The sequence below is a fragment of the Chionomys nivalis genome, chromosome 25, assembly GCF_950005125.1.
Source record: "Chionomys nivalis chromosome 25, mChiNiv1.1, whole genome shotgun sequence".
NCBI lineage: Eukaryota > Metazoa > Chordata > Mammalia > Rodentia > Cricetidae > Chionomys > Chionomys nivalis.
In genome coordinates, this window is record NC_080110.1 from 19,157,058 (window position 1) to 19,169,214 (window position 12,157).

At 36.1% G+C, this 12,157-nt stretch overlaps 1 protein-coding gene across 4 annotated transcripts in view; it reads right to left on the reverse strand.

The window, feature by feature from the left end:
- Nucleotides 1-12,157, reverse strand: part of Otogl (otogelin like) — a 114,066-nt gene that overhangs the window by 36,725 nt on the left and 65,184 nt on the right. For 3 of the 4 annotated variants that reach the window (XM_057757959.1, XM_057757956.1, XM_057757957.1), the window contains 5 exons: nucleotides 10,506-10,655; nucleotides 8,780-8,899; nucleotides 6,953-7,069; nucleotides 3,583-3,739; nucleotides 2,403-2,429 (listed from right to left, as the gene is read on the reverse strand). In XM_057757959.1, the coding sequence (XP_057613942.1) occupies nucleotides 2,403-2,429; nucleotides 3,583-3,739; nucleotides 6,953-7,069; nucleotides 8,780-8,899; nucleotides 10,506-10,655 (571 nt within the window). The remainder of the gene's footprint in view (nucleotides 1-2,402; nucleotides 2,430-3,582; nucleotides 3,740-6,952; nucleotides 7,070-8,779; nucleotides 8,900-10,505; nucleotides 10,656-12,157) is intronic. The other variant, XM_057757958.1, reaches the window with a different exon arrangement.

Here is a 12,157-nt window from a genome sequence, read left to right on the forward strand (position 1 = left end):
ATTAAATTATATAAAAATAAATGTATTTTCCTTGACCAATTTAACTATCTTTAGAGCATAGTTTCTGACGTGTTGTAGATAAACAAGGGAGAGAGCTCAGCTGCTCATGTCCAGAGAAGCCAAGGGAGTTTATAAGAGCCGTGAAACAATTCAAAATTGTTTGAAATAAAACAAACTGAGGGAAGTCACTTAAAACAGTGTTGTTGATTTTCAGTGACTTCCATCAACAATCTCTACAATTCTATAATATAATATAATATAATATATAATACAATACAATAGAATAGAAATCAATCTCCATAATTCTATAACCTTCTTCAGTTACCTATGTCCACTGCAGCAAACTCTTCCTCCTGGGCACATTGACACTTTTCCCTATTACTTGAATTGGAGAAAATCAATTTCTTGCCTGCCCTTCCATTGAACCTACTAGTGTATTCTCAGAGCTGGAAGTCCTGTATTCATTTCCTGATGCTATAAGTACAGCCTTATAAACATCACTAAAGGTTTGAGAATTCTGTAACACAATAGAAAACAGACCACTCTCAACTGTGGCAAACTTAACAGAAGGTAATGTGGACCAAGCAGCAAGCGTTAATGACTCAGAGTGGCCTGACTCCAGTGATGTGTACAAGGCAGGGCAGAGGACAGAAAGCATGGGGGGAGACCTGCATGGAGGTGTGGGTGTGCTCACCTCCATGCAGGTTTAAATGAGGAAGTTACTCGAGTATTTCTCACATGATTCTGTCTACAGAATGTAGACAGCACAGCAGCGACTCAATGTCATCCTCCTTGTGCACAGAACCACACCTGGCCAGGTAGCACAGACTTCAGGCTCAGCGCCTTGGAAGGCATACTGCTTACAAGTCCCAGATGACCACATGTTTTACCAAGGGCCTTTGGCGATGTCATTTCATTTCTTCATGTCTCTTAAATAAAATGCTAACAAAAGCTACTCCTGTTATTACTGCTGCTATTATTAGTGGATCAATTACATTTTTGTGTGGAGCCCAAAGGATTTATATACATTCAATTTCTATAAATGTAACAAAAATGACCAAAAGTATTTAGCTCCCCCCTCTTTGGCTTCAATCATTTTTATGTCTTTGAAGTTATGAAGTTTTCTTTATATAGTCTAAACTGTTAGCTATTTCCCTAGTTTATAGACTGGTTTCTGGTCCTGGATTTCTATGGCCATCATTCTAACTTCCTTATCCAATAATTACAGTCCAAAGTATGCCCAAGTACCGACAAGATGTCACCTCTCCAGATCATTTTACTTGTCTGAACTATGTTTTGGTGACTGTATCTTTCTCATTAGACAGTTTGAGAAAAGTCAAAGCCCAAATCTGACGCCTTCTGGCTTTTTTTGCTGAAGTCCTCATTCACCTCTTCCACAGGTGTGTAAAACACCCAGTCAGACTTCACGCCACAAGCCTGGATGCTTGCTGAGGCTTGAGAATTTTGATTGTTATTATATTAAGTATTCAGTTGATAATATATAACCTTGCAATAATAATAAAACATGTTTCTAATATTATCATCGTCTCTTTGTTTCCTGGTTTTCCACAATATAATAAAATTTATCTGTAGCCACGAGGTTGTGTGATGATCATTAGAATCTATTCTCCCTGTCAAACTGAAACTTTCTATTCTTTGATCAATATTTGTCCTTTACTTTTTAACCCTCCCCCTCCCAAATTCTGCCAAGTATCACATTTGTCCCTATTTCTGTGAGCCTATTTTAAATAACACATATAATGAAAGCAAAGAAAATTTCATCCTACCTGGATTATTTTATTGAGCTTAACTTCCTTTAGGATTAAACATGCTGTCATGAATAACAAAAGCCTTACTATTACTTTTGCTTAAATACCAAACAGCTAGAAGAAAGGATTTTAAGTGTTCTCACCACGAAGAGTAAATGTCGAGATGACTGACATGCTAATTCGTCTGACCTTATCATTCAATTGTGTGTTTATTTACAAAAAGCCATATTTCACTGCAATTATATGGAATTATGAACTTAAAACTATGGAAATTTTAAGACCTTTGAACAGGGCTCATAGTTATATGAATGGTTATATGAAGCAAGATATGCCTTCAATATACTTTTGCATTTTATTTAAAATTAATTCAACTGTTTGTTCATTTGCATCATGCCAAAAGTATTTTTGGAAGACCTTTTAAGTACAAATAACCTAAATTATACACTTTGATTCTTAGAAAATAAATTCAGCATCAGTCCTCATTAAATTAGATCAAATGTAGAAAGAAAAGCTTTCGTAACTTTGACTCATAAATTATTTGTGTTTTGTTCACAGTATAAATTGTTCAAAAAGTTTTATCTGAAAATGTGCCTGACAGAATACTGCAGTAATAGTCATGAATATGTCACGTACCTTCATTATAATATTCACAATCAAGAGCTAAAAGAAAGAAAAATAAATAATAAGTTGCATATAAATTACATATTATTTGTCCATGAATGTGCAACAAAGGGACAGGCATTTAGTAATAACTACATAAAATAACAGAGAATGACACCATTGCTTAGAAACTGCCTACGAGCCAAGGCGATTGCGTGTGCATGTGTGGGAGAACACGTACTTTTTCATGCAGAGGTAAAGCTGATGTTCTTAAAACAATTCTGCTTACAGCCTAGGTCAACTTCAAACTTGCTCACACTGATTCTCCCTTCTCAGCCTCTCAAGTGCCGGGAAACAGGTGCACACATCCAGGTCTTACTCAATGCTTATTTTTAAGACGATGTGTCTCAACAAGATAGATTTCATGACATTATTATTTTTTATTCTACTTCCTGGCGGCAGTTTCCCTTCCCTCTTCTCCTTTCAGTCCTTCCTTCCCATCTCATACCCTTTCCCTATTCCCTAATCCACTCCTCCTCCATTTCTGTTAGGAAAAGAGAGGCCTCCCATCAGTAACAACAAAACATGGCATGTCAAGTTGCAGTAACACTAAGCACCTCCCCATTTATTAAGGCTGGGCAAAGCGACCCAGGATGAGGAATAGGGCTCCAAAAGCCCGTAAAAGAGTCAGAGACAGCCCCCTGTTCCTGCTGTTAGGAGTTCCACAAAAGGAGGACTCGTGACATTATTTTAAAAGTAGATAAAAATGCTTGGCAATTTAGAAGTCAATCATAGACACTGTCCAAATTGGAATCTGTTCTTCAGATGACTCAACCCCTACATAAGTAAATAAAATTATCGAGGAGTCAAAGTTGACAGGAAATCAAGATGGGTTTTTAAGAGAACATCCTTCTTATTAGAAGGATGAAACTTCACAGGCATAAGAGGATTAGGATCACAATCAATTTCTGTGAGGATTGTATGCAATTTCTATTTCAGAAGTTGCAGGAGCAGCAGTCAAACATAAGAGAAAACTGCAAATTTCTTTCTCTTTGATATATGATAATTGGTGACGGTCAAAAGACTATGAAATTTAGACAACTAAAAATGATGTTTCCATGAGTTCCATGGAATTGCTCCACAATAAAACAACAAACAATTCGGATCTTCTTAAAAACTATCCACTTAATGACGTCCTAGGCAAGATACCCACCACAAACTGTGGGCGACCTCCAGCGCACAGGCACGCCTTCCTGGCAGCATTTGTAGGCATATGCGGCTACACTGGTACAGAGACATTCACAGTCGCCACCTAGGTTGCAGTTACACGTATCTTCGTGGCAGTTTTTGGCAAAAGAGGTCACATCAATCTGAAAGTAAAAGGCAAGATAATGGGATTTCAATAAGTGCCGCTTGTGATTACATTCAAACGGCTGAGCGAAGAGAAACTGCCCACTTTTCACGATGGGTAACACTAAATACCGCCACCCACACAGTCCTAATTGTCTTAACCCACGGGGTTGCCAAAGGAAACGGAGTTACTAAACAATTGCCACCTCAGAGAACTAGCAAAACAAGTAAGAATAACAGAGTCATCAATCTTGACATCCGCAATAGGGCAGATTTCAGACTTATGAAAAGTGTATCGTTGGATTGTTTCATTCTTGGCATAATCACCCGGCATCAAAGCAGCTTTCTCTATTTCTAAATGCGCTTTGCATTTTTTTCTTTTACTTCCTCGGCTCCTAAATGGCAGTATGCTGGTGGTGAGTGAGTGGCAATGGCAGTTTCTTAGAAATGTCTCATATTCAATTAATTGCTTCCTTTGCGTTGCATTTGTGAAATCACTGACTGGATTGAATAGAGAGGATTGACAATGTGTCACAAATGAAAGGCTTGGTGTCTGCTATTTGTGTTTTATGTTACGTGCCAATGCATGGGTTGATCTTTTAAGTAGCATCCAGGAGAGGAGCCTTGAAACTGTAGCATGGGTCCAGAATGAACGTCATATTGCCTGGCAAGGAATTATGGTCTCAAAAGGCATAAAAATCTCAAAATGGAGCCTCTTTATAAACAAGACTCTAGGCTACCCATATCCTTTTAATGTAGCAAGCAGTCCTGGACTCGCTTTAAGTTCCTAAAACTTTTTGATATTATAGCAGAGTTATCATATTAAAACTTACCCCTGAGGTGTTTAAAATAATAATTATAAACTTATCATATGTTAACATAAATTATATATTTTAATAAAACCCTGTATTCGATCAAGCAAAATTAAAATAGTGGAGAGAACAATGCTTTACATTTTTGCAGATTTCTTTAACAACCTTTCACAAGACACAACTTGACTCTCGTATCTGATTTCCCATTCGATATGCTGTACTATTTTTGCTGTGGCTTGGTTTTGGCTAAAATCCAAGGAAAGTTCTCTATGTACATCTAACTAGAAAGTCAATGGTACTTAATACATTGGGAGGGTGACTGTGATAATAATCTTTTAGGCTATATCCATAACTGTAGCTTTCTTGTTTCATTAAAAAAAAAAAACAGGATATATTGTGTTAGATAGCATTATGGCATTTTCAATCATGTTTTCATGATTTCTCTTTCCCCACATTTCCTTCATGGTCCCACCCCCACTATCCCTGATTCCCCCCTCACAGCCTCTTGGGGACAGAGGGGGGACTCCTTGCTTCTTATATATCCCTTTGTCCTTTAGCTCACTCCCTATCCTTCCTCATCACCTATTAATTACCTTCTTGGTTTCCTTCTTACATTTTTAGACTTTATCCTCTTACATCTATTTATATGTAAACATGTATACATTACAGGCTAGGATGTGTCTAAGAGATAGAACATGTGTTTCAGTTTTTGTTTCCTTTCTGAGTCCATACACTACAGCTCCATCCATTTTCGTTTTTCTTTACAGCTGAACAAGATTCAGTGTGTACAGGTACCACATTTCCATTATGCATTCACCTGCTGATGGACATTTGGATGGCTGATAGAACTGCCTTGCTGCTTTGAATATGCATAAATAAACTTGAATGAGAAAGTATCTCCATACTAGGATGTAGATCCTTTGTAATGGTGATAAGTGGTGTGCCTGGGTTATGGGACAGTTCTTGTTTTAATTTTTTAAGGAATTCCACATTAATATCCACAAAGACTAGGTTGAAACGGATGTCTGAAATCATACCAATGAAGTCTGTACTTTGCTTGATTAAACTTTCTAGGTTTAACTTGCCTTTAAGTTAAATAATCTTTAACTCCTGTGTGATTCCATATCATTGGGTATTGATTATTTGAGAAAATGTGTAGTATACAAAGGTATGGATGTTAATGAATTTAATTATAGACAACAGGTCACATTAATTCATATCATCAGCTGATGTGGGATTCCCCCTGTATGCAGTGAATATCATTGGTTAATAACAAAACTGCTTTGAGTCTATAGCAAAGCAGGGCAGAACAAAGCTAGGCCAGGAAAACTAAACTGAATGCTGGGAAAAAGAAGGTGGAGTTGAGGAGAAACCATGCAGCCCCACTGGAGACAGATGCTGGAACTTTACCAGGTAAGCCACAGCCTCATGGTGATACACAGATTAATGGAGATGGGTTAATTTAAAACATGAACTAGCCAGAAATACGTTTAAACTATTGCCCAAACAGCATTGCAAATAATATGATTTCTGGGTGATTATTTCAGGGCTGAGCAGGTGGGAACAAACAACCAGCCTCCTACAACAATCAGCTGTATTTTCAGAAAAGTATCTCAAAACTTTTAAACCCACAGCAATGGAAAGATTTGCAAAATTCTATTTTCACTTCAAAAAGTTTAAATATTTTTGAGGACAACAGATGCCATCAGATGTTTGCCTTGAAGCCTCAAACTTATTCTCTTTTCCTTAAGAAAATATGCACCAAATATTCTTGTCTGAATGACCATATTTTTCTATAATTTGTTCTTTCAAGTAAAAATGGTGTTCCAAGGAACTAAACAGCAAACCTGCCTCACAACCCAAAAAAATGCACAAGTAACTTCTTTGAGAAAACAGGGGGCATGTGGCAGAGGTATTCTTGGCTTTAAGAACTGTACTAAATTACTTTCCCAACTTCTACTGGGGCCCAAAATTATCATATGAGGAAGGAGCTTAGATATTTAAGTTATGTTCTTAAAATAGCTTCTAAAACTATTTTAAATATGTCACCAGGAATCCTGTTAAACTATACTTACGTTGAAAAGAATGTCCATTTGAAATACTCTCTGATGACAGAGACATGACTATTTCCCCTTTTGTTTTACACATATTTAAAAAAAAAAACACTGTGAATAAATTGTATGTCATGAACTAGAGTTGTGATGATCATTTCCAGATGCACATTGTTAGATAAGATGGGCTGAGGAAGAAAGGAGGTCAACTGATCCTGTTACTCACAGAGAAGCAACACTAACAAGGGTCCCCTAGAGATGACTATAGGATGCCTGAGAAACACGAGTTGCTGGATTTACCCCCACTCATCTCAGCACATGCAATAGCAAGTCTCTATATTTGAGATTTCAGTGAAAGTTCTCAATTTACCACATTGCGACACGGAGCAAAAACATCACTGTACAGAATGGAGCACTCTTTCTTGGCATAGGGAAATTTGTTTTGGTGGGCCTCGCAAGGCTTCAGTGCTTCAACAGGATCTTCACACTGTTGAGCAACAAAGGGAAATGAAAGACCTTAAAGGGGTTCAACTCTGAAATCAAAGCACCCTACACCCATGACAGTGGCATCGAATAGAGTTTAACCCTTTCAACATTCTTTGCCTGTTTCCTGTTCTTATCCATAGAGGTTACATAGTTATAAGATAAACAGCTAAATACTAAACAGATGTTAGAGAGAGACATTAATCTTTTGAATTTTTTTACAAATGCAGTGTTTTCATGAAAAATTCTATGAACATGAATCTCTCCTACATACATGCCAGAGCTATTACCTGTGCTTCAAGCTAAAATCTTTCCATCACCTCTTTCTCAATACATCGTATATCCTGAGCCCAACTTCTGCACACATATATCTCCTCGTTGTCCTGTCTAGGGGAGAACTCCAGCTGATATTTCTGATACCAGAAGGTAAAAGGGTTTTGTTTGTTTGTTTGTTTGTTTGTTTGTTTGTTTTGAGTCTTCCAAATCCATCCTTCTCAATAATGTCCTTCAACAAATATTGGGAGCTTTTGTTTTTTATGGTCTCAAGTTTCTACAGCTTTCTAAATCCCCCCTAAGAGCTAACCTGGCTGTACTATAAAAGCCTCTGCCCCTGTTAAGATTTATACTTGGTCTTTAGGGTATTAGCCCTATGTCATCACCATATGAACACTATGAGATGTTTTTATGTTCCATACTCTCTCCATCTCAATTCAGATCAGCCAGGTGACTCCCTCCCTTTCCTCCATCCTCCTATCCATAAACCAGTGGTTCTCAACGTGTGGGTTGCGACCCTCACAGGAGTCACATATCAGATATTCTGCACATCAAGTATTTGTATTATAATTCATGACAGTAGTAAAAATTATAATAATAAAGTAGCAATGAAAATAATGTTATGGTTTTGGGGGGTCATCACAACATGATAAACAGTATTAAAGGTCAAAGCATTAAGAAGGCTGAGAACCACTGCAAAAACTTTATCTTCTTGTATCTTCTACATGATAAAGGCCTTATTTCCACATCAATTGTTCCAGGAATCCTCCTTGGACTGTAACAATCTCTACTTATATGCATATCTACTAAAATGCCTATCTATATCAATATATTTTTAGTAATTTTCTAAGTCACCTACTGACTTAAGCATTGAAAATCCTCAAAGGCAGAGACTATCATATTCATAAGCTGTATCTATATTATAAGAAAAGACATTATCTTGGCCAGGTGGTGGTGGTGCACTCCTTTAATCCCAGCACTCGGGAGGCAGAGGCAGGCATATTTCTGTGAGTTCAAGGTCAGCTTGGTCTGTGAGAGTTAGTTCCAGGACAGGCTTCAAAGCTACAGAGAACCCTTATTTTGAAATAAAAACAAAAGATACATATTAAACAAAATCTGCTGAATGGCTATAGAGCAGAAGATATTTTGCTATGCTTGAAGAGACATGAGAGAAGATATAAATCTAAATGTCACCTTTGCTACTCTCTGTACATTAATTTGTATTAGACAAATCATTTAACCTTCCTGAAACACAAACTTTCTATCTAAAATGTGGAGATAATAATAACTTTTGCAAAATAAGTTATCATAAGAATTACATAGAAAAGTAAGTATGAAAGTTCATCACTATACATTCTTATAATAACATTGTGTAAAAAATAACTGAAGTAACTTGACTCTTTGGAATGCTCTTTGGTTTGTTCTAAATTCTGTAACTCACCTGTCCCAAGGCCCAACTGTCCCCAAACACCTGTGCATTTCTCACTTCCAGGTTATTCGATGTGGTCATATCATTTGAAGTGCACTTGTCAAAGTTCCCACACAATCCTGCCAGTTTATTCTACAAAAATAAAATTATGATGAAATGTTTTCTTTTTATTCTAACACATGTATTAAAACTCGAATAATTTAAAATATATAAACAACTTTCATAGAAATAATTTAAAATAAATATTTTAGTAAAATAGCTTCACGCCGATTAAATTTCATTTGTAATGTTTAACAGCCCCTAAATATTTTATCAACTTCCAAGAATTATCTATCCATATTAACTATAGCATCTTAGCAATGATATCTCTAACAATATAAGTAGAAAAGTATATACTGAAGTATATTAATATATACATGTGCATACATTATATACTGATACATATATCTTCTACATAAGCATAAATAATTTTTATGAAGAAAAACCTATATATATTAAGGTTCTGTACCAGTATAAATGTTGAAACAAAAAACTAACTTAGGTCACTACAGACTGTGAAAAGATGCAGGAGTAGCTGTGGGATCTATTCATATCAGCACTGACTAGTGGATTTTCTCAAAATACTGTGAAAAAAATACTTTTAGAGGCAGGATCCTCTAAGGTGATCAAAAATGGATAATATTCCAACAAGAATGGAACTTCTGCTTAAAGCCTTGAACTGATACTCCTTGAACTCTCTCCTCCATAGTGATGCCTGGAATGGAACCCTTTGAAGTAACATGGACTGACGCCCCATGCTCAGAAAAGCAGACACTGCAAGGGACCTGTGTCTTTAAAACTATTTCTATAGAAGGCCAGTTACCACTTCTACCCATGGGTAAATGAACTGTGGCACATCCATACTAGTTACAATAGTACTATAAAGTGAAAAAAAACATTATTTAATACCATATGGGTGAATTTTATATTTATTTAGTCAAGTCAAAGACGGGAGATTTCAAAAACTACTAAAATTCCACATATATGATATTTGGGGAAGGAAAACACAATGTTTTTTTTTCCATTTTGTGGATGTGGAGGTAAAACTTAGCAATAAGGGGGAAGCATCAATGAAAACTCAGTATTAGTAGACTTGCTTTGTAAAAAGCTCCAATATTAGATCAAGACTCATATAGTTTTCAAAATATACAGAACCATAAAGGTAATTTTAAAGTTACTGTTATTCACTTACTACAACAGTTTTATACTGTATGTGAATTTATTTTTAAAAAGCTACAATATGAAGCAAAATAAAGAAAACAGATTATTATAATAAGTGAATCTTTAAAAAAAAAAAAAAAACCTCACATAACAAAACTCAAGGGAGGAGAAAGAAGAGGCACGAATGAAGCAACCACAGATAGTACGGTGTTAAAGCAAAAAAAAAAGAACAAAGTAAGATTGGCCCCGATTATACAAACTAGTAGTCTAGTCCTTTATATTGCTAAGTAATGCTGTTACATCACTTGCTTGACCCCAATTCCTAAAGTCCTACACATAGTATATTACTAGAAGATTTGCAAACATAGTTTAAATCAAACATAGCTCTCTATAGTTTACTTTTAAAAAGAGATCTTCTAAAACTGAATTTACCTTACAAATTCAATCTTTTGTTCGACCTTTCTTTTCTTTAAACATGATAAACAAGATAAACACAATTCCACTTATTGCATCCCATTTAGGGGTTAGGCTGGCCTACCTTCCACTGTGGCCCAACTTTGATGTGGATGGTTGTCTTCTCGTCCCACAGAATGGTGATATCTTCCTCTGGGAAGTACACTACTATGTTGTGCCCAGCCTTCCACAACTGGTATGCAGGCTTGCTCTCCAGGAAAAAACCTGAACGCTTCTTCCAAAAGGATTAAATGTCTTAGAATGGATATCAAACTCTCTAACCAAAGGTGAGGCATTAATGCTTTCCAGTATCTATCTAACATGATTGTTTGCTATGTTTTTTTTTTAACTCTCTGATACAAAAACAATGTATTAAGTAAGAAATACATTAGAATGATATTCCTAATAAAAACAAGATGGGCTCAACAAGAGACAATGGGGAAGGTAAAAAAAATAATCCAGTGACAATGAAGAGAAGAGAAAGAGAAAGGACTCAGAAAACAATCAGATAATGAATACAAAAGACTGAGGATAAAAAGAGGCATCTCTTCCCTTCGAAAGAAAAATGCATCCTTGCTTACGATTCTACAGCATAAAATCAGTCTTCCAATGTTACTAAACTAATGAATTAATGAATTCTTTAAACAGAATTGTTACATTTGGTAAGATACAGTGCTTTCACAGTCCAATGAAAATTTCACGATTAAGAAGTTTGATAACTGAAAACAGAAAGCACAATACAAATATATACATATACATATACGGACATACATGGAAGTATGTATATGGGAATGAGATAGAGATGCAGACAGACAGAGAGGAGAGATGAATTACTATCAAAGAGATTTTAGAAAGATTACAAGGGGAGGCATTATACTTGGGAAAGAATCTGCATAGAAAGCTGCAGTGAGAATGGAGAAGAAACGAAGACTCAGAAACTGATGGGATGACTTAGACAAAGGGTTGATGCCGGGGCATCCAAGATACATTCAGGGCTAAGAAAAGCAGTAAAGAGCTGTAGCATAGGTACCGTCACAAAGGAAGCCTAGGGACTCAACACTCAAGTAACCCTAACAAAGTAACTATCACTTGTTCAAAATACAGTCAATAAAGGCTTTGATCAAAGAACTAATAGCCTATGATTTGGAAACTCAAGGGAAATCATTTGAAACTAGGAAGGGTAAAAGGGATTAGATGGGGAATACCCTGGAAAATGAGAATACCTGTCATTATGACCATGGCCATGAATAGAGCTCATAAAATGATCTTGAAAATGCATGGTTGTATTAATGAGAAGAAAACTGATTTATCCAGAAGGAAACAAAAATTAGAAACAGATATGAAATTTTTCAACCATTTTTCTTCTCTGAATATAACTAAGTGTAGTGGGAGAATGCCTAATGTCTAGAGTGGTACTGAAGCAAACATTCCAAAGGGCAGGTGAAATAGACTTAGTCATATTTATAAGGTGTTTTCCATCTACTATAACAAGATTATGCTTATAGTTACTTTGTACACAGCAAATATATAACCATCTATATTGTTAACTGGCTTTACCTAGCCTCAAATTCTTCTACCCCTCAATTACCTATTCTTACTGGCTAGGCTAATCTAATTATTGTTTGAATCATCTCAAATCTGTGCACTTGATATCCTCCTGCTAAGTACTATAGCCCCAGAGTCTGGCATAACTGACTTATTCCCTCTTTGATTTCCTCTGTCATGAGGCCATAAAAC